This window comes from Fistularia commersonii, chromosome 5 (assembly GCF_037954325.1).
Source record: "Fistularia commersonii isolate RoL2024-O1a breed Wild chromosome 5, RoL_Fcom_v1.0, whole genome shotgun sequence".
Classification (NCBI taxonomy): domain Eukaryota; kingdom Metazoa; phylum Chordata; class Actinopteri; order Syngnathiformes; family Fistulariidae; genus Fistularia; species Fistularia commersonii.
In genome coordinates this window covers 21,740,460-21,763,274 of record NC_141288.1, presented here as the reverse complement: position 1 = coordinate 21,763,274, position 22,815 = coordinate 21,740,460, and the positions used below count along the sequence as shown (strand labels likewise).

At 54.2% G+C, this 22,815-nt stretch overlaps 1 protein-coding gene across 9 annotated transcripts in view; it reads right to left on the bottom strand.

Moving 5' to 3' along the window:
• ppfia2 (PTPRF interacting protein alpha 2) overlaps positions 1-22,240 on the bottom strand; it is a 58,221-nt gene extending 35,981 nt beyond the window's left edge. For 3 of the 9 annotated variants that reach the window (XM_086147348.1, XM_086147350.1, XM_086147351.1), the window contains exons 1-2: positions 19,050-19,215; positions 12,564-12,819 (exon numbers count right to left, since the gene is read on the bottom strand). In XM_086147348.1, coding sequence (XP_086003474.1) covers positions 12,564-12,812 — 249 coding nt within the window. In that variant the 5' untranslated portion in view covers positions 12,813-12,819; positions 19,050-19,215. Of the gene's footprint in view, positions 1-12,563; positions 12,820-19,049; positions 19,216-22,223 lie in introns of those variants that run through there. The other 6 variants (XM_086147352.1, XM_086147353.1, XM_086147354.1 and 3 more) reach the window with 4 other exon arrangements.
• Positions 22,241-22,815: the final 575 nt, after the last annotated feature.

The following is a 22,815-nucleotide window of genomic DNA, read 5'->3' as shown; positions in this document are numbered from 1 at the left end:
CTCACACCAACTACCTTCATATCATCTCTCACTATGTCCATAAATCTTCTCTTTGGTCTTCCTCCAGACCTCTTGCCTGGCAGCTCCAACTCCAGCATCCGTCTACCAATATATTCTCTATCCCTCTTCTGTCCATGACCCAACCATCTCAGTCTGGCTTATCACCATTACTATTATATCACTATTACTATGATTGCAATATTATTATCATCATCATTGTCATGATAATTAGAATTACAATTACATGACATCATCATCACAATTAGGATAGAATCAATATTGTTATAATTATGATCATCCTTCCAATGATCTGAGTATTGTTGTTGTTGTGGACAGGCAGCCGCGGTCCCTCCGCCCACAGAGATGCACGGATCAATCACTCTGGGGCTGCAGGATCAGTCTGTGTGTGTGTGTGTGTGTGTGTGTGTTACACTAGAATTAGCCTATTCAGGGCCGATGCAGTCACACACACTCCTCTAACGAGCCCCTCCGGGCCTGAGCGCCGTGTTGCTCGGCAGCGGCGTTTTATTCCCAATGTTGCTGAGGAACGCCGCCGTCAGGGCGGAGCCGGGAGACACCCGCCCCCGACTGCAACCCCCCGCCATCTTCCGGAGGACGCCCCCCCCCCCCCCCCCCAACCCGCCGTCCACGTGCCCGCCAGAGGGGAAGGCCGCGCCACGACCTCCTGGGTTACCGTGACGACAAAGACTGCGAATAACAATAACCTTTTTGCCATCGGAAGGAAGGGGCGGGGCCGTCGTGACCGATGATCGGGTAACCATGGCAACAACAACAGGTATCCCATGTACAGACTGTCACTCCGCTCGAGGTCAGGGCCGCTCTGCAACTCAGATTATTCCCTAGTCCCGTCACATCCAGGAAGCCCATATCCATAAACCTTTTACACATGTAGAAGTCAATGTCGGCTCGATTCTGTCCATCTACCGTCTTTATAAGCGTGTCGTAAACCGCCGTCGGGCGGCGCCGGCCGTTCGCGTGATCCGGTTTGGTCTGATCCCACTCTGTTTGAGCTCCTTTCTGATTCGCTCTGACTGGAGAGGAAGAAGAGGCACACTGACCGACACGGCAGGAAACTAGTCGGTTCAAACACACGGGTACACACACACACACATGCATGCATGCGCGCACACACACACGCCAAGACGGCGTGTATTACCCGCCAGCGAGGCAGAAATCATCAAAATGTGGGTGTATGAGCAGAAAAGGGATCTGCTGTGTGAGTAGGTGAAGCAGAAGCTGCTGATCCACACAAAACTACTCATACACACTAATACTGCCGTATCACCTCAGTACAGCAAGTACTGTGTACTGTCAGTCCGTCTGTCATCCCCGGGGGAATTCCAAACATGGGCGTGGCTGCTGCTGTGTGTGTGTGTGTGTGTGTGTGTGTGTGTGTGTCGGAGGGGGTGATGTGTGTGTCACCCTGCTGGCGCCCCCCCCACCACCGCTCTCTTCCTGCCTCCAGTTTGTGACTCCACTCGGAGGAGGAACGAGCACAGACGTCTCCTCGGGTGAAGGTTCTCTCCGGGGAGAAGACGACCCTCGGGAGGGAGGAGACGGGTGGGAAAGAGAGGGGAGACCCTGGTGGACACCCAAGGAACTGCAGCCCTGGTGGCTGAGGAATGACTATGCAAGAAGGAAACCAATGAGAAGAACTTGAAAGCTTCACTTTTGGACAATTGTAAGTCCATCCAGTATGGCAGCTCCAAACCTCAACGCCCTTCTACCCAGATCTCCTCCATCCCTCCTCTGTCCATGTCCAAACCATCTCCGTGTGACTTTATCTCCAGAACATCAAGCATGTGCTGTCCCTCTGATGGACTCCTTCTCGATCCTCTCCATCCTCCTCACTCCCAAAGAGGAACCTCCACATCTCCAGCTTCTCCTCAGTGTCTCCCAACAGACACAATGGCTGCTCTTCACCTCTGTCTTCTCCACCTTCACCTTCAGTCTGGCTGACACTGTGCCCCCCCCCCTCTTTTCTCCACCTGCTCCATCCAAATGCTTCTCCACCTCTTTGAGGAGCATCATGAACAGACAAACCTTCAGCCCCAGCCATGGTGCTACCTGCATTGTCCATTAGATGGCAGCATTTGATCACAGGAGAAGCAGGAGGTGGCAGGTCAGACCTTCATGGACTCGACAGAATCGAGAATCTCCAGGATCAAGGTGACTTCCTGTCCATCACCGCTCACCTCATCTGTAGATGTTCTCCCGGACGTGGTCATTTATGAGCAGCGTTTTCTAGAATTCTCTTTTCTTGTCCAATTTCATGTCCACTGATCTTCTGCAGGTTCAGCATAGTAAACAAGATTCCACAATAAAAGCCTAAGAAACAGAAGTTTTTTTTCCAGGCGTGACCCTGGATGGTGTCTGTCACCCATCTGGTCGACGTCTGTTCACCTGGACGTGAAGGAACCCACGGGTGGAGAAGCTGAAGGTCCTGGTGACCTCCTGCGCCAAGATCTCACACCTGAAGACATCGATCTCATGTGACAAAGCGGCACATCGTCGACATACGTGCTCTGAGGGACTGCTAGCTGCTAACTGAACGGCTAAAGGCTAATCAAAGTACAAATCAAATCTAGAGAACATCCATGACTGGAGGCATCAAGAGGGTGGACCAGGAACGTCTGGGAGCAGGATCACTTCCACAAGATGTGACAAGAACACAGCCAGACACACAAACACACACACACGCTGGAACACAGAAGAAGCAGGAAATAACCTTCACCAGTGACACACACACACACACCATCAAACATCTGTGCGTGTGTGTGTGTGTTTGTGTGTCAGGATGTGGTCCAGTAGAAACCAGGTGGTAAAAGGAGGGATTGGAAGAGGGAAAGAGAGAGGATGGATGAGGGTGGAGGTTCTCGCTGAGGTCAGCGGGAGCAAAGATGAAGATGAGGATGAGGAAGATGTGGTAGGAAGGAAGCCGATATCAAACCGACGTCTGTCAAAGATCCATCAGGATCAGCGTCTGGAAGGCTCACGGATCAATATCTAATCAGTCAATAATCCCACTGATCCAGGACGATCAGCTCCATCGATCCAGGTGACACCAAACACAAAGATCAGAGGAAAACAAAGCTAAACATCGTATTTATCTAAATGAATCCAGAGATCTGATCCATTTCATCTGACTGATCAGGGTTCCTCATCCACACACACACATACAGTATACATATAAAAACACAGACACACATACATATATATATATAACCCCGAAGAAATGAAAGTGTGTATGTATGTATATGGTTTTGAGATGGTTATTTGGCAGAGTGGTGACGTCTGAATAACGACCACTGGTACTTAGGAATTTCCTTAGGAATTGGTACTTAGGAATTGAATTGCAATTTTTGTAAGTCGCTTTGGATAAAAGCGTCTGCTAAATGACTGTAATGTAATATATATACATATATATATATATATATACACACAGACAAACACACACACACACACATATACTGTATCTTCCCCCCGGCCCGGCGTGAGTGTGTGTCAGTGAGTGTCACCAGGCAGGAAGAGCAGGAACCATCTTCTAGCTTCACCTCCCTGGGTCAGGATGTGGGCGTGCAGCCTGTCACGCAACCACCACCCTCTTCCTCTCCTCCTCTTCCTCCTCTTCGCCCCCCTCCTTGTCCTGCTCAAAGGTACTTGAAGTACAACATGAGATTACTTCAAACCCTGGTATGACCTGCTGGTACCTGCTATTTGTACACATCCAAAGTAAATATTCACAGAACTCTAAAGTATACGGAGGATCTTCAGGAACACACGGTTTGATGGCGGCTTGCTCAGTCACATGATCCAGCCTCACAGCTACACATGCACGCACACACACACACACACACACACACACATACATACACACACACACACACACGCACACACACACACACGTCTGCAGTGGAACACTCAGCTCACATGGAAAGCCACATTACCAATGCAGGCACACACACACACACAATCACAGCCAATCCATTACAAAGTTACAGCCACCAGCTGAGGATCAGGAGATCCTTCTCCTCCTCACACACACTCTGTCATTTAAATATCCATATAGTGTATGTCCCAGCTTTGATCTCCAGGTGCAGGAGATGCAGAAGATGACAGAATCAGGGCCCCTGGACGGTACTGAGGCAATGCAGTGGGTTGAAGGTACCACTGAACATCACACAAAGGACTGGACAGATAAATGCAGATAAGATAACACATACACTGTATTGATCCCCATAAAGGAAATTCCTTAGTCACAGCGGCGTAACAGTTTTAATGACAAATAAATGAATAAGAATGGAAATAGAAATAGAATGACAGAAGATAGCAAGACATCCACGAATAGACAGAAGATAAATGATAGACAGCAGATGAATATGTAAATATATATACATATATATATATATATGTGTGTGTGTGTGTGTGTGTGTGTGTGTGCTGTGAAAAGGGTGTCCTCTGTTTCCAGGTCAAAGAGGACGATGGACTCTGGCCTCCACAGACACAATGACTAGCTGCTGGTGATGGCGCCCCCCGGTGGTCGGAGGCGGTATGACAACAACAAAGACCTAGAGCGGGCCTGCACGCGACGTTTATAATGATGATGACGATCAGAACAAAGAAGGTCCACAAAGAACGTCAGAGATCATCAATACATCTATCTACTATATAACTGGAAGAACTTCAGACCAGGAGGTCCGAATGAAAATGAGAAGAATCGCCATCCAATCTCACGATGTTTATTTCTACTTCCGGTTGAAGGAAATCAAAACATTAGACCCCAATGAGACTCAGACCCATAAATCCTACCGGAGGGGGCGGGGCCACTGGAAGGGGCGGGGCCTTCCGGAACCAATACCAGGATAAGGACCTTCTGCGCCCTCCAAACAACCAGGAAAGACCCACCACCAGAACCAGCCTCAGTTCATGAGAGGTTTCACTCCTTTGTTTAGCTTCACCTTTTCACATTCCAATCCAGGTCATCCACAAACGTTGCTCCTTTGCCCCAACAAGCAACACCCCTTTATCATGACAACCGCCCTGAGCATAACAACCCTTAGCATAACGATGTCCCTTAGCATAACAACCCTTAGCATAACACTTCCTTAGCATAACAGTAGCCCTTAGCATAACAACCCTTACCATAAGAACATCTTTAGCATAACCATGTCCCTTAGCATTACAACATCCTTAGCATAACAACCCCCTTAGTGTACCAACAGCCTTAACATAACATAACAACCCCTTAACATAAAACTCCCTTAGCATAACAACCCATTTAGCATTACAACCCCCTAGCATGTTGCAGTCCTCTGGGATGAGGACTGCAACATCTGCAAGGAAAGAAGCTCACATCCAAGGGGGAGTGATTGTGTGTGTGTGTGTGTGTGTGTGTGTGTGTGTGTGTGTGTGTGTGTGTGTGTGTGTGAGTCCTCATGGCAAGCACAGAGAAGCAGCAGAGGTCAAGTCCCCCCATCTGTGTTCTGACGTATCTCCACTTTTCTTCAACGATCAACGCAGTGAAGAGAAGAAGAAGAAGAAGAAGAAGAAGAAGAAGAAGAAGAAGAAGACGGAGGGGACGAACAGGAAATCAAGAGGCCTCCGTCAAAGAGTTACTGGAGTGAAGACCATCCTGGCACCTCATGGTGGAGAAGATGACAAGGTTCAATGAAACCTTGTCATGCTGCCATTGGAACTGAAATAGTCAGACATTTTGAACTTTCTGTCCGATCCCAAGAGAGATCCTTCACTTCCACACAGAAGTTCCTTTCCCCTTGGTGGGCCTCCATAGGTCAAGATGATCCGCACAGAGGATCTCTCCATTCTCTGTTCAATCACCGGTGAACCTCCAGCAGATAGGGAATATTTACCAAAGCGACCTCTGCTCAGGTGGACCTGATGCGCTGCTCCTCAGCATCGGAGACTACGGAGCAATGGTTCTGACCTGACCTGTCCTGTTTCAGGTCTGGCGGACCACAGCCGCTTTGAACGCCCGGTGCAGCTGAATGGAGAAATAGTTGGTTCAGATCCAGGACCATCACAAGAGAAACCCGGGAGATAGCAAGAAGAAGAGCTGCTAGAAGGAAACCCCAGGCAGATGTTTGGAAGACATCAAGAAACAGTAAGTCAAAACATCAAGACTTCTCATGTCTGGGGTCATTCAGGGTTCCTGAAACTCCATCAGAGAAGCTGCAGCGTGGAGGACTCATCTGAGAGAAGCCAGAGCTTCTGCTGGAGGACAGGAGGAGTGAAGACCAAACAGATCGAACTGAGATGAAACAAGATTCTGAGCTGAGAAGGAAACCAGATGGAGATGTTTCAGGGTCGGCAGTGCTGAGAGCTGGACACAACCGGCAACCTCCGACCATCACACTGTGTGTGTGTGTGTGTGTGTGTGTATGTGTGATTTTCTGCATTTCCTGTCACAGACTGTGAGTCATCCCCAACTTCTCTACACACACACACACACACACACACACACACACACACACACACACACACACACACACACACACACACTCCTCTCCCACAGCTGCAGACGTGCACCTTTGCTGCGTGGAGGGAACGACATCAACGTTTGTCCGACTGCGACCGACCCATCCTCGGACGGGGGGCTCAGTGATAGAAACTAGAAAATATGAAAGCGCTCAGAAGTGAAGATAAAGTTCTCGCCTGTCGCGGCATCAGACGACGTCACCCTGCCCCAGTTCGCCCGTCGGCACGGAGGGTTTGACAGGCAGCGCCGAAGCAGCGCTGCCTGCAGATCACACAGTTCACCGTCTTTTTCTGCACATTATTTGGGGCGAATACAAAGCATTCTTTGGATTTATTTTGGGGCCGTTAAGATGTCACTTCTATTTGCTTAGAACAGATATTCTATTGTCTCATCATCGTATCATCTCCAGCAGGAAGATTTGTCCCCGATTCCACTGAACTTCGGATCTTTGCCGACGACTCGGTGCCATTTTGGCTGATTTTCAGGGAATTCTACAAGATAATCGACCAAAAACGCGAAGCAAAAACTTTGCGAGATGAAGTTCTTCAGAGTAAAAGCAAGCGTCAGAACCTCCAAGTCAAACAAAGAATATGTGAAAATATAACAAGCACAAGTCTGTAAAGCCCTCGACTGTGATGGAGGCACCAAGATCAGGGGGATGGATCCGATCAGCAATTCTAGCCAGAACATGGAGGGAACACGAGCAGGAGAACATGGAGAGAACCCAGGCAGGAGAACATGGCGAGAACCCAGGCAGGAGAACATGGAGGGAACACGAGCAGAACATGGAGGGAACCCAGGCAGGAGAACATGGAGAGAACCCAGGCAGGAGAACATGGCAAGAACCCAGGCAGGAGAACATGGAGGGAACCCAGGCAGGAGAACATGGAGAGAACCCAGGCAGGAGAACATGGAGAGAACCCAGGCAGGAGAACATGGAGGGAACCCAGGCAGGAGAGCATGGAGGGAACCCAGGCAGGAGAGCATGGAGGGAACCCAGGCAGGAGAACATGAAGTTGCAGGTGGGGGTTTGCTGTGAACAGGAAAGGACGAATCCTCCCTGCTCTTTCACTTGTGTGTTTTCTCTGAAGTTCTGCAGAGGAAGCAGATGCTGTGGAGCGCCCGATGCCTCTGAAGGTATGGAGACGTGGACGCCACGCCTGATGCCGGAGGGGATTCGAGGCTGTAAGACATATAAGACTTATTCTCCTTTCATGGCATAAAAATAGCTGAGGGTGCAGATCTATTTCTGGAGGAGGGTCAAAGATCTCCCTGATGAAAGGTCTAGAGTCTGTTGTGGAACACGGGTCCGCTCCTCGATCCGGGCCCGTTCTCCTGCATCTATTTTGGCTCATTTCACGTTCTGCTCCGTCTTGGATGAAACACATCCAGATTCCCTCTGCTGGGAGTGGTTTCTGGCGAGCGCCTGAGAAGAAGCTTCCTCAGACCGGCACGTGCGAAGCAACTCGGCCCAAAGTTAAATCCGAAGTCTCCTGGAGGCCGAGCAGCTGCGCGAGGAGCCGTCCTCTTACGGAGAAGGTCCGGGCAACCGGTGCCGAGGGCATCCGTCTCCTCCCGGTCTCAGCAGAAGGAGCTCACGCTGACGTCTCGCGTGGCTTCTGGACGTTGCAGGAGCTCCGAGCTAAACCCCAGCAGCAGCAGCAGCAGCAGCTACAAAGGCCTTTCAAAGGAGGGGACCTGGAAGACCCAGTCCAGAGGATGAAGATGGCCAGATGTTTTCATCGCACCTGTCGGGTTCCTCAAAACCTTATCAACCACGACGGACAGGTTCTCGCCTGTGTGAGAGCCACAGAAGACTTTTCGGTGTGGGCGGAGAAACACCTCCTCCGGAGCTCCTGAAATGGAGGATGACTCGGACGAGTGGACCCTTTCAGGATGTGAGCCACCCGTTCAAACCGCTGCTGGTTTGACATCAAGTGTCTTCACGGTGGCCGGTCCTCCGAGGTCCAGGTGCCCCTGAGATGGAACTGACCCAGAAGGTGTTGGTTCATTATTGGCCCGCAGCCAGCAAGTGTGTCAAGGTCCCAGATGTTTCTCCTGGGAAGTTCTCCGTTTTAGGGTCCGGCGCTTCCCCTCGCTCCTGAGCCAAGGTGTTAGCACAGCACAGAACGGGGAAACATCTTCTCCAGCATCGGGAGCGCCGGTACGATCCTCTGCCGTCTGTGAGGGCTGAAGCAGCTGCTTCGGCCTCCCTGTGAGAAGACCTCCCGCTCAAACCGGCGTGCTCCTCAGACGTTCCTCTGCACCTCGGCGTGATCCGTCCCCTCTCCTCCGGGCTCTCCCTAATCGGGACGTAACCTTTCAGGGATATTGATCCGGCATCTCGTTGGACACCCGGCGTTAACGGCGTCTGCCGGCGAGAAGATTACAGGGAGAAGGACTTGGGAAGAGGCAGCAGAGCCAGAGCGGCCGAAGCTCCTAGCAGGAAGCGAGCAGGCTAGCGTGGAGAAGATGGAGGACTTCACACGTCATCCGGCGGCGCTTTCGTCCGAACACGTTACTCCCGATGCCTGCTGATGTGCCCCGACGCCGAGGAGTTTGTCAGCTGAAGGCGAGAAGCGTCGCCATCGGTAACGGGAGCCCCCCCTCCCCCCACGCAGCGGCCGCACGTCTGGCCTGCAGGCGCCGTGAACTGGGGCACAAACAATAATGGTAATCATGGAAAATCATGCGCCGCTCGGGCGGAGGAGACCAGCTGACAGGCTGGCTGCCGGAGCCGGGGGGCCGCAGAGGGAGGAGAGAGGAGGAGGATTCGCCGCTCGGCCACGAGCTCGCCGGTTTTCTCTGCGCACTCTGCCCCCCCACTCGATGGTACGCTCCGTGGCGGCCGTGGGGGGCAGGAGGACGTGGAGCTGGAGGACGAGCTGTGACGTCCGGCTGAGTCATGCATGATTCAAGAAGAACGGCTGGAGCGGGGAATCACTGACCCAACGGGTGCACACACCTTTATCACCCGCCCCCCCACAGACACGCACACACACACACACACACCTTTATCACCCCGTCACACACGCACGCCTTTATCACCACCCAACACACACACACCTTCACAACCGTACCAAACACACACATACAACCCAACTCCACCCCCGCTCTTATCCTGAAACCAGTGCAGCTCCTGCAGAGGAGCCCGGGAACCTGCTGGACTTCAGGACAGGCGTGAAGGAAAAAACCTCCATCGCTCACAGCGCCATACAGTGAACTGCTGTGTGTGTGTGTGTGTGTGTGTGTGTGTGTGTGTGTGTGTGTGTGTGTGTGTGTGTGTGTGTGTGCATGTGCGTGTGTGAGATCAATGAGCCAGCATCTGATTACTGTCTGGCGTGGCAGAGCCAGAGGCATCTGGGGTCTGATGGGAGCGCAGAGAGACCAGAACATCTCTGGTCTACTGGATTCACCCGCTGTGGATTTGATCTTCTCTAGTTGACAAAATGGAATCAAATGTCGTCCACTCCAGCTCAGCGTCCGGAGCGCGGCTGCACGACGATGCTCACGCATTCATTCCATGTGATTCGGGTCATCGCGGCACAGGACCTTCACTTCTGAGCCTGGAAGGTTTGGTCGCAGATCTAGGACACTCAAACATCCAACACAGAACAAAGAGATCTCCTGAGGGATCTGGGGCTGCACGGTGGATCCCGGGCTCCCAGGGTCTGGAGGAGAAGAGCTGTGGTTGTCTGAGCAGAAGACGAGCCGGAGCTGCTGATCCACCCAGAGGGCAGCGCTATAAATAGCCGGCCCTAGAAACGGAGTGTGTGTGTGTGTGTGTGTGTGTGTGTGTGTGTCTGTGGTCTCCTTGTGTGTGTGTGTGTGTGTGTGTGTGTGTGTGTGTGTGTGTGTGTGTGTGTGTGTGTGTGTGTGAGTAAAACAGCAGGACCAAACATACAATTCTCCACAGCGGAGATCTGGAGCGACGGGTGGGCTGAGGCCTGTCCACAGCAGGTTCCTGCATCTTCATCTAAAGCATTGCTTCAAATATGAAGGTTGTGATGACCTTCACCGCCTTCTGCTCCGCGCCCGTAGTTCCCCTCAAACACCGAGGGGGTACGAAGGAGCTACCGGGAGATTCTACCGTGGACATCGTCATCATCGACTCCACAACCCTGGTCGTCCTCCTCCCGTCAGGCCGGAGCCGAGCCACAGGTCGGCCACAGGTCGGCCACAGGTCGGCCCGGCGGCGTCACCACGGGGGCATCAGAGCGCCGAGCCGCCCTCACATGAAACCCCGCAGGGCGGCCGTCTTCCACTCCACCGCCCACGACAAAGGACGGTTCCCGCGGTCTTTGAAGGCACCGGGTCCTCCTGATAGCCGATAACCAGGTTGTCGGACGATCCCGTCCGCCCGAATGCCTTCTGGCCTTCGGTTTGTCCGCTGCTGCTGTTACCGTGGCGACCGAAAGTATCATCGAGGCGCCCTGACCCCGGATCTTCTGGAGAACAGACCCGCTGCTCACTCACTGCCGTGCCTTTCCCCTTGCAAGGGGCTACCGCCAGTTTTGTGGCCATGGTTACTCCAAACGCCATCGGGCGTCGTCCCACAGCCGTCCCCATGGCGACACAGCTCGAGAGACGAACTGGTTCAGGTCACATGTAGTCTGCTGGAGCTACGTTGCTTAGATTTAGCACATATTGTGGAAGCGCGTCAGGAATCGCCCCCTGGACAGTCAAACCAGGAGAACGACAAAGGATCCGCGGCCAAGAAGACTCACTCCACGCAGAAGGCAGGATCCTCAGTGAGGAACACGTTCTCCTCGCCACGCCCTGGGCGGATATGACCTGCTGCGGGGCCAATCGGAAGCCTCGGAGCTGAGCAGACCTGGTCTCCTGCCTTCGGTTGTCGTTATCGGCAGCAGAGCTGTGACCTCACGGACAGAACCCCTGCGGGGTCAGACAGGGTCAAACATCCCAGCTGTGATTGGGCGAGAGGCGGGTTCGCCCCGGAACGCTCACCTGTCAATCGGAGGGCCGCACATAGACACCGACCGCCACTCGCCCTCTCGTTCGCACGTCATGCACGGACATACAGCCGCTCGCCCTCTCGTTCCCTTTCCATTGTCCATAGAATTGAGGTCATGGAGCTTTGACAGGAGCTAATGGAAACCCATCTCCCCGGAGGCCGGCGCCATCTCGACACGCACCTACTGAGCTCCGCCCAGGCTGGAGGAGGACTCGGGTCGATCCGACAACCTCCACCGAAACGATGACAGAAGGAAACGCTCTCGGAGGAGATGCGCGAACGGTCGGCGTACGTCTAGCGATGCCGATAGCAGCGTTAGCGGGAGACGAACAAAGATTTCATGTCCCGGTCAAGGAAACGGCGAGCGGCTGATAGGAGGCCAGGAAATGGGTCACGTCATTCCTTCACAGATAACGCAACTGATTGAAATGTTCAAATATGTCCCGCTTCCACGGTGCGGCCCTGCCCACATCCATGCCGGTCAGCCGGCGTGCTGTCCCGTCACCTGAACCGGCTATTTACAAATACAGAATTCCGTTTGCCACAAATGAACTTGGGCACAGCGACGTCTGACAGCGGGCGACGGCTGCGGACCGTAAGGTCGGGAGGAGAAGAAGGTGGAATCGAACCGTCGGAAAAGATCACTTTAACCGAAGGAAGATGCCAGTTGAACTTCAGGCACAGGGTGGAGAAAGGTTGACCGTTTATTGGACAGGAAAACAATGGCGACGTTCCACTTCGACCGCCAAAGCCCAAGGTCTGTGGAGGTTTAACGGCCACGACGTGGAGACGTTAGCGATCGCAGGCGGGGTCAGAGCAACGTCACCACTTCAGCTGTCATCAGGAAACCAGGCGAAGGACCGACATGAGATGTCCACAGCCTGACATCACCACCTCGAGTCAACCAAACATCAGCAGCAGGCAATGAGGACTCAAACCCCGGTTCAACCGTGAGAGCCAAACTCCTTCATGAAGAAGAAAGAAAACCAAATCCCTGTTGCAGCAGGAAACCAAGCTCCTGCGTTGGTTTCGGCAAACCGCGCAAACGCAAAGCCTCTGGCGGCGACGTACCTGGGGCAGGGCGGAGCTCAGCTGCCGCTGCAGCGAGTCCCGGTCGTAGATGACGTCCTGCAGGTGCTGCTGGGCCAAACCCAGGCTCTCCTGGGTTTCCCTCAGCGTGTCCAGTAGCCGGTCCCTCTCGTCCAGCATGTTGACCATCAGCTGCTCGAAATGGGAGTCGGGGTCGGAGGCGCTGCTCTGCGAGCCGCGCTGGTTCAGCGCCGTGTCCTCGCTGATGGTGGGCATCACCTCACACATCATCTTGACGCTGCCAGGAAGGAAGGAGATGAATGATCAGAACCTTCAGGCTCCACAGGGTTTGAGATGTTAGCAGTGGGCTGAAGAACTGGCTGAACAGACGACAGAAAGGAGGCGGAGTCAGAAGTACGACTTGATAACGGAAAAAACAGGTCTCTGCGTCTAAAACCAAAGGACAAGTGACGTTCCGCTCATCGACAATCGCAGATTTTATTTCGGTGACGTAGAGCGTCACGTCGTCAGCATATCGTCGCGTCTTCCACAGACGTTCACCCCAGAAACCTTCACGTCAGGCTTGACCTCCATCCTGGAACACAGGAATTTTAGATGGAACAGTGTGGCAGCAGCCCTCCTCTCCCCGGCCCCGAACGCCCCCTTCAGGGTTTCTTATCTGACATTTCAGTCTTCTCTTTTAGATTCACTTACTTATTCCTTTACTCGGAGTACACGTCTACACGGCATCTCACTCATTGTCTCGATACGCACGCCAGAGCATGTGACGCTCACAAATAATGATCATGATACTGCCGCCGCTCAGTGTTTGTTGGTTTGTAGGGTTAATTCTAATTGGCGTTCATTTATTACTCGTCAGTTAAGATATACTTAAAAGAACGACTTTGCATTCGCAATCTGCGCCCGTGTCTTCCACCTGTGGGTGATTGTCCACATATATCAATCAAATTAAAAAGCGTTAAAAAGGAGCCACAGAGGTTTGGAGGCCCCTCCCCCGGCTGGGCTATAAAATACCTCGGTTTGATAACGAGCCCCACATAAAACATCGATTAACCTCGGTAGTTATCATTCACTCTCGCAAAACAGCGTTGTTGGCTGTAAAAGGTGTGTAGTTAGTTATAGTGTTATTAATGGCTAATAAGGCCTGTTCTAGCTCTAATGAGCTCATAAACAAGCAAGCATATCAAGGATGAAGAAATAACCGCGGCTATAAATAAATGGATGTTTGAAGACGTCCTGCAGCTGCTTACGAACCTCTTCTCATCTGAGGATGTTGACATTTAAAGGGCTATCGCAGAATGACAAGATGGAGCTCTTCAAGCTTCCAGCGGCGCGAGCGGTGGCTGCCGCAGCTCGGCGTGGGCCCTTCGCCGCAGAGCGTCTTGGGAGGCCGGGCTCTGCCCTACATTTCACACTGCTGGTGTTCAATGGGCCGGGCTGGATCCGCTTGCATAATACGCCACATCCACGCTACGCCGGGCTTGTGAGGCAGCGGGCTCCGCACAGGGAACCCTCCCCGCACAGGGATCCTTCCACATACAGCAAGTACAGGGATCCCTCCGGGCACAGGGACCTGGGAATTGGCCCCCAGGCAGGAGAACCTGAACGGACACGGGTCCCCTCTAAATCAGAGGGGTCGAGGAGGACCGAAGGCCTCCAGAAGATTCAAACGGGGTCCTCTCTCCTCCCGTTTGCTGGTTCTATTTCATTTTATTTCATCTCCAAAACCTGTCCTCTGCTCCTCCAGGTTTTTTCAGAGAATGAGTACATGAATAAAGTCACTTGTTTCAGTGGATCTGTGAAGATGCACTGTGTTCAACAGCGTCCCTTCAAGGCCTTCAGTCATGGGCCCCTCCAGTGTCCGGACAAGGCTGGTGTCCACAGAAGGTGCAGCAGATCTTCCCCCCTCCTCGGCGGGGGAGGACAAACGCAGGCCTGTGTCTCAGCGCCCCGCCAGCAGCCGAGGGTCTCCGTCCCGCTCCGGCCGCCCGGCCAGAACTCCGGCAGCCGCCGGTCGGCCGCCATCCGCTGCCGCTAAGCCCCGCGGGAGCCGGGCGGCCGGCCCAGGGCGGAGGGGGCGGAGCCAAGATGGCGGGGAGCGGGGCCGGGGCGGCCTGGCCTCTGGGAAATAGCTCGTTAGCTCCTCCGGAAGAATAGCCGGTCAACTAGGTTATGGTTATCCGTGGACTTGAAAAGAGTTAAAAAGCGCTAACAACAGGCTAACTAATTGTAGCAATAAAATCAGTGGCAGATAAAAGCTCTAATCAATGAAATAAATTAAGCTGATAAGACATTATATTAACTTACTGCTGCTATATTAAGTTTCATGGACGCTGCTGGATGTGGGATGGAATGGAACTCCGGATAGGATTCCTTAGCCGTTAGCCCGGGTTAGCATAGCAGCGACTTCAGAGAGCAGAGATTAGCGGAGCGGCTCGGTGAGTCCGCTCTGGGTGTTCGACAGCCACGTCATGGTCGATCCCAAACCTGCCGGGCCACGCGGAAGCCATTTGCAAAGATAGAAACCTGAGGTGCCACTGTCGTGACCCGGCGGCGGGTCGGACCGCTTCCCGCCGGCGAGGACGGCGTCGGCCCAAAGCAGGGAACGCCGCCGGCCAGGAGGCCAATTCTCAATAAGTCTCATTTTCTTGGCAAACAGCGCCGTCCACCTCCCCCTCCGCCCCCAGTGGGGGGGGAGGAGAGGAGACACAGAGCTTTGGCTTCTTCATGAATGGAACAGGCCAGATTGCACTCGTAGCGCCCAGACGTCTGAGTCATGCAGCCGGAGAGGAACCCCGAGAGGAACCCTGGAGAGGAACACTGGAGAGGTACACTATGAGGAATACCGGGGCGGAACGCTGTCAGGAACATCGTGAGGAACCCCGTGAGGAACCCCGTGAGGGACACTGGAGAGGAACGCTGGAGAGGAACAGTGGAGAGGAACCCTGGAGAGGAACGCTGTGAGGAACCGTGTGAGGAACCCTGGAGAGGAACGCTGTGAGAACCGTGTGAGGAACCCTGGAGAGGAATACTGTGAGGAACCGTGTGAGGAACCCTGGAGTGGAACACTGTGAGGAACCGTGTGAGGAACCCTGGAGTGGAACACTGTGAGGAACCGTGTGAGGAACCCTGGAGTGGAACACTGTGAGGAACCGTGTGAGGAACCCTGGAGTGGAACACGGTGAGGAACCGTGTGAGGAACCCTGGAGAGGAACGCTGTGAGGAACTTGCCAGTGAGCCGGCCAGGGAAGCGGCAGCCGGGGTCATTGTGACGAATCGGAGAGGAGGACCAGCAGAAACACTACAAAACTAGTCCTTTACCATTCTCTCCTGCCACTGCTTTGCTTATTCCACCTTAAATTCCACTTTAAATCACTATATAAATTGTATCATATATAGTATATAAATTTATAAATTATTATAGATTATAAATTAAAAATAACACAACTTTCCCCGCCCTCAAAGACTCGCTTCTTCAAGGTCATTCTTAACGTGGATTAGCAGGACATTTAAAGGTGGACTGTGATTTTTTTGAAGGTGGATCCTGGACCTTTATAAGGTGAATTACAAGGGTTTTATAAAGTGGGTTATGAGGTTTATTAAAGTGAATTATGAAGATTCTTAAGGGGGAAGTACAGGCTTTGGTTTTGGTTTTGTGGTGGATTATGAGGATTGTTAAGGTGCAGTTATGAGGATTTTTAAGGTGTATTATGAAGGTTTTAAATGCGGATTATGAGGGATTGTCAGGTGGATTATGAGGATTTTTAAGGTAGATTATGAGTTTTTTTTAGGTTGATTTTGAGTTTTTTTTTAAAGTGGATTATGAGGATTCCTGAGGTGGATCATGAGGGATTGTCAGGTGGATTATAAGGATGTTTAAGGTGGATTATGAGTTTTTCGAGGTCGATTATGAGTTTTTTAAGGTGGATTGTGAGGATTCTTGAGGTGGATTATGAGGGATTGCCAGATGGATTATAAGGATTCTTTCGGGGGGGGTTGATGTTTCTTTTAAAGTGGATTGTGAGGAATTTTAAGGTGGATTATGAGGATCCCTAAAGTGGATTATGAGGTTTCTAATGTGGATTTTGAAGATTTTTAAGGGGGAAGTACTAGGTTTTAAGGTGGATTATGAGGATTGTTAAATTGCAGTTATGAGGATTTTTAAGGTGGACTTAAGAGGGCGTTTAAGGTGAATTATGAGGAATTGACAAGCGATGTTGAGTTTCATCTCACAAGGGATGTCCTGACCACTGGAGGCTCGTTCCAGCCCGTCACACTGATCCTGTCCTGCCACCAGGAAGACCCAAGATCAGCTGAATCGGCAGCTGGCCGAGGTGAAATCGAAAAGTCAACATTTACGAGACGAGGAGCAAAGTCGCCTCGGAATCGCCTTGAAATCAGAAGGACCAAATGGAGCGCTGACAGGCGGCTGCCTAGAGATGGACGCGGGACATGAGCTGGAATCAAGCGCTTGACATCAATCCTCCAAAATAATCCAGGAGCTCCGGAAACACTTGGCCGAAGACGAGCGAGAGCTGAAGAAACCACGCCGAGCCGCCGTGGCCTTGAAGACCTCTTGTCTTTGAAAGTCACGTAAAGCTTGCTAAGCTAAGCTAAGCTAAGCTATGCGGTACTCGGTTCCCGCTGAACATCACCAGATGTTGAGATACGTGAATGAACCCATCCACAAAAGCGCTGCTGCCTCTCATTAGAACTGGGTGCAACAAGTGATCCAAGTAATCCAACAAGTAATAGGATACTTTCACCCCCATCTTGTTGCCCTTGGATGGCCTGTCACACAGCGGACCCCAAAAGTAGTCCACTTTGCATCGCAGACAGTCCAAGTGCAGGTTGGGAGTCTCACAGCACATGCGTGTGTGTGTGTGTGTGTGTGTGTGTGCATTTGCCCACTGTCTATAGGACCGACAGAAAGTCTACGTGCACATGAAAGACAGCAAGCGGCCATTAGCCTCACCCACAATGCCTTGCAGTGAGGTCAGAGAGGTCAGAGAGGTCAGTGAGGTCAGAGAGGTCAGAGAGGTCAGAGAGGTCAGCGGGGTCAGCAGGGTCAGCGGGATCAGCCAACCAGAGAGCAGAAGCATGTCTAGATTTAGAATATACATCTACATATGCAAGCATATATGTGTATACATGTAAAGATATATGCGTATACAAATGTATACATGTAGAAATATAAATGTGTACAAATATGTACGTGTGTAAATATGTCTTCTTCTTCTCCTTTTGTCTTTTCCTTCCAGGGTCTCCTCAGCGAGTCCACCTTCTCCATCTCACCCTGTTCTCCTGATCTTCTTCTCTCACACCGGCTACCATCATATCCTCTCTCACGACATCCGTTCATCTCCTTGTTCTTCCTCTCCACCTCCCGTTCCAGCATCCGTCTACCAATAGATTCACCGCCCCTCCTCTGTCCGTGACCCGACCATCTCGGTCCGGCTCCTCTGACCTTCTCTTCGAAACATCTGCGCACATGTGTAAAATACATACGTGTACATATATATATACATATGCAGACATGTATATACATGTACAAATAGATAGCTCCTCTAGCGTCCGTCTCCTTCATCCGGTCACTCGCACCGACGGAGGCCGAGCCGCCGCGCTCGGGAAAGGAGGCGCCGGGAGTCAAAGCGGCGATCCTCCGCCGGCCGACACCCGGACGCTTCTCGTGTCCACGCGGCTCACGCAGCACCACACGGAGCACCACACGCTACGAGACACGGAGCACCACACGCTACACGACACGGAGCACCACACGCTAAGAGACACGGAGCACCACACGCTAAGAGACACGGAGCACCACACGCTACACGACACGGAGCACCACACGCAGCCATCCACCAGCTGATCCCAAACCCCAGCGCCTGATTGGGGCGGACAGAACTGGGGTGACGGGGTTCACACACACACACACACACACACACACACACACACACCCTTTATCCTCAGCAGGTGACAGAGGAGCAAACACTGCCCCATCAATGCTCCTGCCACAGGTACCCCCCCTCTGCCCCCCCACACACACTTAGATACCCCCCTCTGCCCCCCCATCTACTCATTAGTGTCTCCAATCTGAGCCTCCTTCCACTGCAGCTCTCTGGCGCCTCTCTATCCATCCCTCCATCCATCCATCCATCCATCCCTCCATCCATCCGTCCATCTATCCATCCATCCGTCCATCCATCCATCCCTCCATCCATCCATCCCTCCGTCCCTCCATCCATCCATCCATCCATCCCTCCATCCATCCATCTAAACATCCTTCGACGGCAGCGAGGAAACGAAGTGTGCACGCGCATCCGCGTGTGCCGTGGAGGAGGTGCAGATGTTGGTTCCCGGCAGCTCCTCAGTCTTGCTGCGCGCACGCGCACGCGCACGCCTCCTGACTGCGGCGCGCGGTGACCCCCTCCGGAGCGCGTCCTCGGCCATTGTCTCAAGTGCATGACATCATGGCAGCGCTGCCCCCCCTGCCCCCCCCAGACTCACCGCGGTGACAGCCGGTCCTCCCGGTCCTCCCGGTCTTCCCGGTCCTTCCGGTCCTTCCGGTCCTTCCGGTCCTCCTCGTCTCTCCCCGCAGAGCCGCGCAATGTCAGTCACGCGCGCGCGCGAAACGCACAGGCTGCTCCCGCGTCCGTCCACGCGGCGGGAGCGTCATCCAGCCCGCGCGTGAGATCACCTTGGGGGGGGGGGGGGTCACCGGAAGGAGCAGCGTGGACCGTGCGCGTCTATCCGGTCGCTCTCAGCGCGGATCAATGGCAGCTGCAGTCTCGCGCCCCCCCCCCCTCTACCTCCGAGCGAAAAAACACATCCTGTGAAATCCTGGTGGGAGGGGGCGCGTGGGAGGGGAGCGGCTCCGTGGGTCGGTGCTGAAGGTGCGGGGGGTGCGGGGGGTGCGGGGGGGTTCAGGTGAATGACATTTGATTTCCGGGTGTTGTGGGGGGGGGGGCGCAGCGGTGAGCAGAGCTGGGAGAAACCATTGTGGGAGCCGGCGGGGGGGCGGGGGGGGGCGGGGGGGTCTTAAAGTTGCAGCTGGAATTTCTTCCTCTGCGGTTCCAGATAAAGAACCAGACACGGAAGTGCCAAGGGAACCTGCAGGTCACGTGGTTCCTGGTTCCTCACGCTGAAGGGGCGGGGCTTGTTCTTCGGGTGTGCGTGCGGCGGCGTGGAAGTGCACGTCACAGCCGCGCCCCTCCGAGTGAAGGTGGGCGTGAACTCTCCCGCTGGGACCGCCTTCCTCCTCACGTCCACCTGACAGGAACATCAGTTCTCACCTTCGACCTTCACCCGGAACCGTCCGACGTCCCCGCGACCACGTGACGGGGCGTCGCTTCGTCGACGTCTCTCCTGACAAGCGGGAATGACTCTTCCTCCTCCGTCCGGTCTCCGTGGCAACCATCTCCACCGGGACGCTCCGCCAGACCTTCGCCCTCGGAGGTCCGGCGTGTCCTTCGGACCTTCGCAGACCGGGAAAAAGGGTCTTCGGTTGAGCGGAGCGGCCGTGGCGGTACAGCCGCCGTGATGAATTCCTCAGCGTTCCGCACGCCAACGTGTCGCCGTTCACCGTGGAAACGGGGGTCGAACAGGGCGGAATCATTGTACCCGGCCCGCTCGCCGTCTTCATTGCGGCCGGACTCCACCTCATTGGCCAAGAGCTGCCTCGGTCCTCCACAGAACTGATGGCGGACCAGGCATTAACATGGTTAACGACGGTCGCCATGAACATCACCTGGTCCAACTGGGCGGTCCGAGGGCTGAGCGGGCGGCAGCGCAGGAAGGCGCGGCGCACCACGAGTCCGCAGCACTTCCACGTTTGGCAGAAGCCAAGCGGCGACCCCGTAAGACCTGATGGGGCTCCACCGCCATCCCACCGTCCGCCGCCTCGACGGTCCGGCGCCGCAGCACGTACCGGGCCGAGGACCGGCCTTGCGGGTTCCGAGGTGGTCCCTCACCTCTGCGGTCCGTCGCTGAATCGCAAGCGGGGATTGGATGGTCGCTTCACGGAGACCGGATGGAAACGTACTCCGTGGCGATGATCAGGAGGCCCAGCGAGAGCAAAGGTCATCGGCGGTCTCCAGGTGCACATCAGGCCGTCTCGCTCCCACCCGGAGCCCAGGAGGGCCGGTCGGCTCTTCACTTGAAGTCATTTAGCGAGCCTCCCTCACGAGGAGCTCGGAGAGCTTGGTTGGATTCCCGGCTCCTCCTCGTGTGTCCGAGTGTTGATGAGCAAGAACCCGAAGCCCCCGTTGACCCCCCCTCTGCGGCGGCGGCGGCGGCGGCGGCTTACTGCTCATGTTCATCCATGACGGCCTCATTGTCCCCAGGAGGGATTGATAAAGCATACATTGTTAATATTATTATTAGATTACATGGCAACCCTTCGCTACCTTTGGACATTGGAGTTTTCTTCCTTGCTTTGGCAGCTATGATTTATTCATGACGGGCGTCTGGCGGAGCAGCTCCTCACACCAAGAGGAAGCGCTCGTCATCTTCTCCACATAACAGTCGTCTGTCCTCCCGCTCGGGAGTCCGTCTGATCTCCCGCTGCTTTGGGACAGCCTGGATGCTGGCGACCCAGCGAGATACTCTTCTCCTCAGCGGACCTTTAGAGAGAAGGGAGGAAAGAACACTCGGGTCCAGGTTCTCCACCGAAGGGAACGTGTCTCCTGTCAGGTCCACGGCGGAGAAGGGAACGGGAAAGAAAGGGGTTGTGGAAAAGCCCCCCCGGCGGTGGCGGGGAGGAAACGATCAAGTCGTCCGGGGATGAAGCTCCGAGGAGGTCCATCACCGGCGGAGTGAGCAGGCCACCTTCTGACGCCGGCATCGTCAAAGCGTCCATCACATCCCGTAGCCTGGAGGACGTCAGCTGACACACAGGGAGGGCCCGTATCTCCACCTGCATACCTACTGCGTATATATATATATATGTATACATGCTGTATATAGTGGTAGGACGAGCACGGATTACAGAGACGAAAGCGAGTTTAAACTGTTCCTCGACTCCTGAACCAAAAGTATGAAGGGAACACGTGGAAGCAGAGAAGGCCGGCCCCCGGCTCGCAGTCGTGTGGGGTGAGAAGCTCCGGCCCCGAGGGCCCGTCTCAGGAAGCCCCAATGGCCCTTCGTACTTGGGTTGGAGATGCGAGCGCAACAAAACAAACACTGGTCGGAGTTCCGAGGGCACAAAAAACGGGAAAACGCCGTCGAACGGGGTCTGGAACCCGAGCGTTGCGGCGCGAAAGGGATGAAGGGCCGGACGGGTGACGGCACGGAGCTCCCGGCAAAATCCCCCCGGAACGCTGAGCCCGCGGTCGTGCGACGCGTCTTCTCACCCAATGATCTCCGAGGCGATAGCCAACGGGCGACCAACGAGGAAAGAAACGCCACCCACAGTCGCCCCATTTCCACCGGTACCCCGGAGGTGACGGCCGTTAACCGGGGCCTCCGCCCACCCGCCGGGACATTCGTAGGTTCTGTTCGCATGTTTGGTTTCGGCACAAGTTTGGCGCCGGGGGCTTCCTGGCACAACTCCCTGCCTTTGCTGGGACCCGAGGCCGGGTCGCAGGGACACTGGCTGCTGCCGTCAGAGACGGTCTTTACCTTGTTTACCTTCCTCTTGTAGATTTGCTATGGTTAGTTATTAAGCAATGATTGACAGCTGACCAGTCAGGGTGGAGGCGGGATGAGTCGTCAGCGTGGAGGTGGAGAAGGTGGAGGACTGACGCTCATCTGACGCTCATCAGAAGTAACACGTGTGAGGAACTCAACTCTGCATTCAAAGCAGATGGGAAAGACATCAGCTCAGGACTACAGAGAGGTGTGTGTGTGTGTGTGTGTGTGTGTGTGTGTGTGTGTGTACGCACCCTGATCCATTGCTGGGGTGGAGGGTGGATGAGCTTGGTGTGTCACCTCCAAGCCCGAGTCCTGGAGGAGAAGCTGGACGTTGCGATGCCGCGGCAGGCGGAGGGCGGCCGGGACCTTAGCGTCGGCTGTGCCGTGTGAGTGCGCGATGTCTCCTGCGCCGGTCACCGCTGGTCGGTTGCCTGGCAACTGCGGCCCGCTTTCGGCCAATCGCCTCGAGGACCAACAGGAGTTTCTCCTCAGACGTTCAAAAGGACGCGCTTGGATCTTCTAGTTCCGAGGACCGGTCCGGTCCGGTCTCTAACTCCAGGCGTAAACTCCCGGGGGGCGGCTACGTCCGTCAGCGTTCACACACACATGAGAAGCCCGGCTGAATTAATAAAGGCTTGGAGCC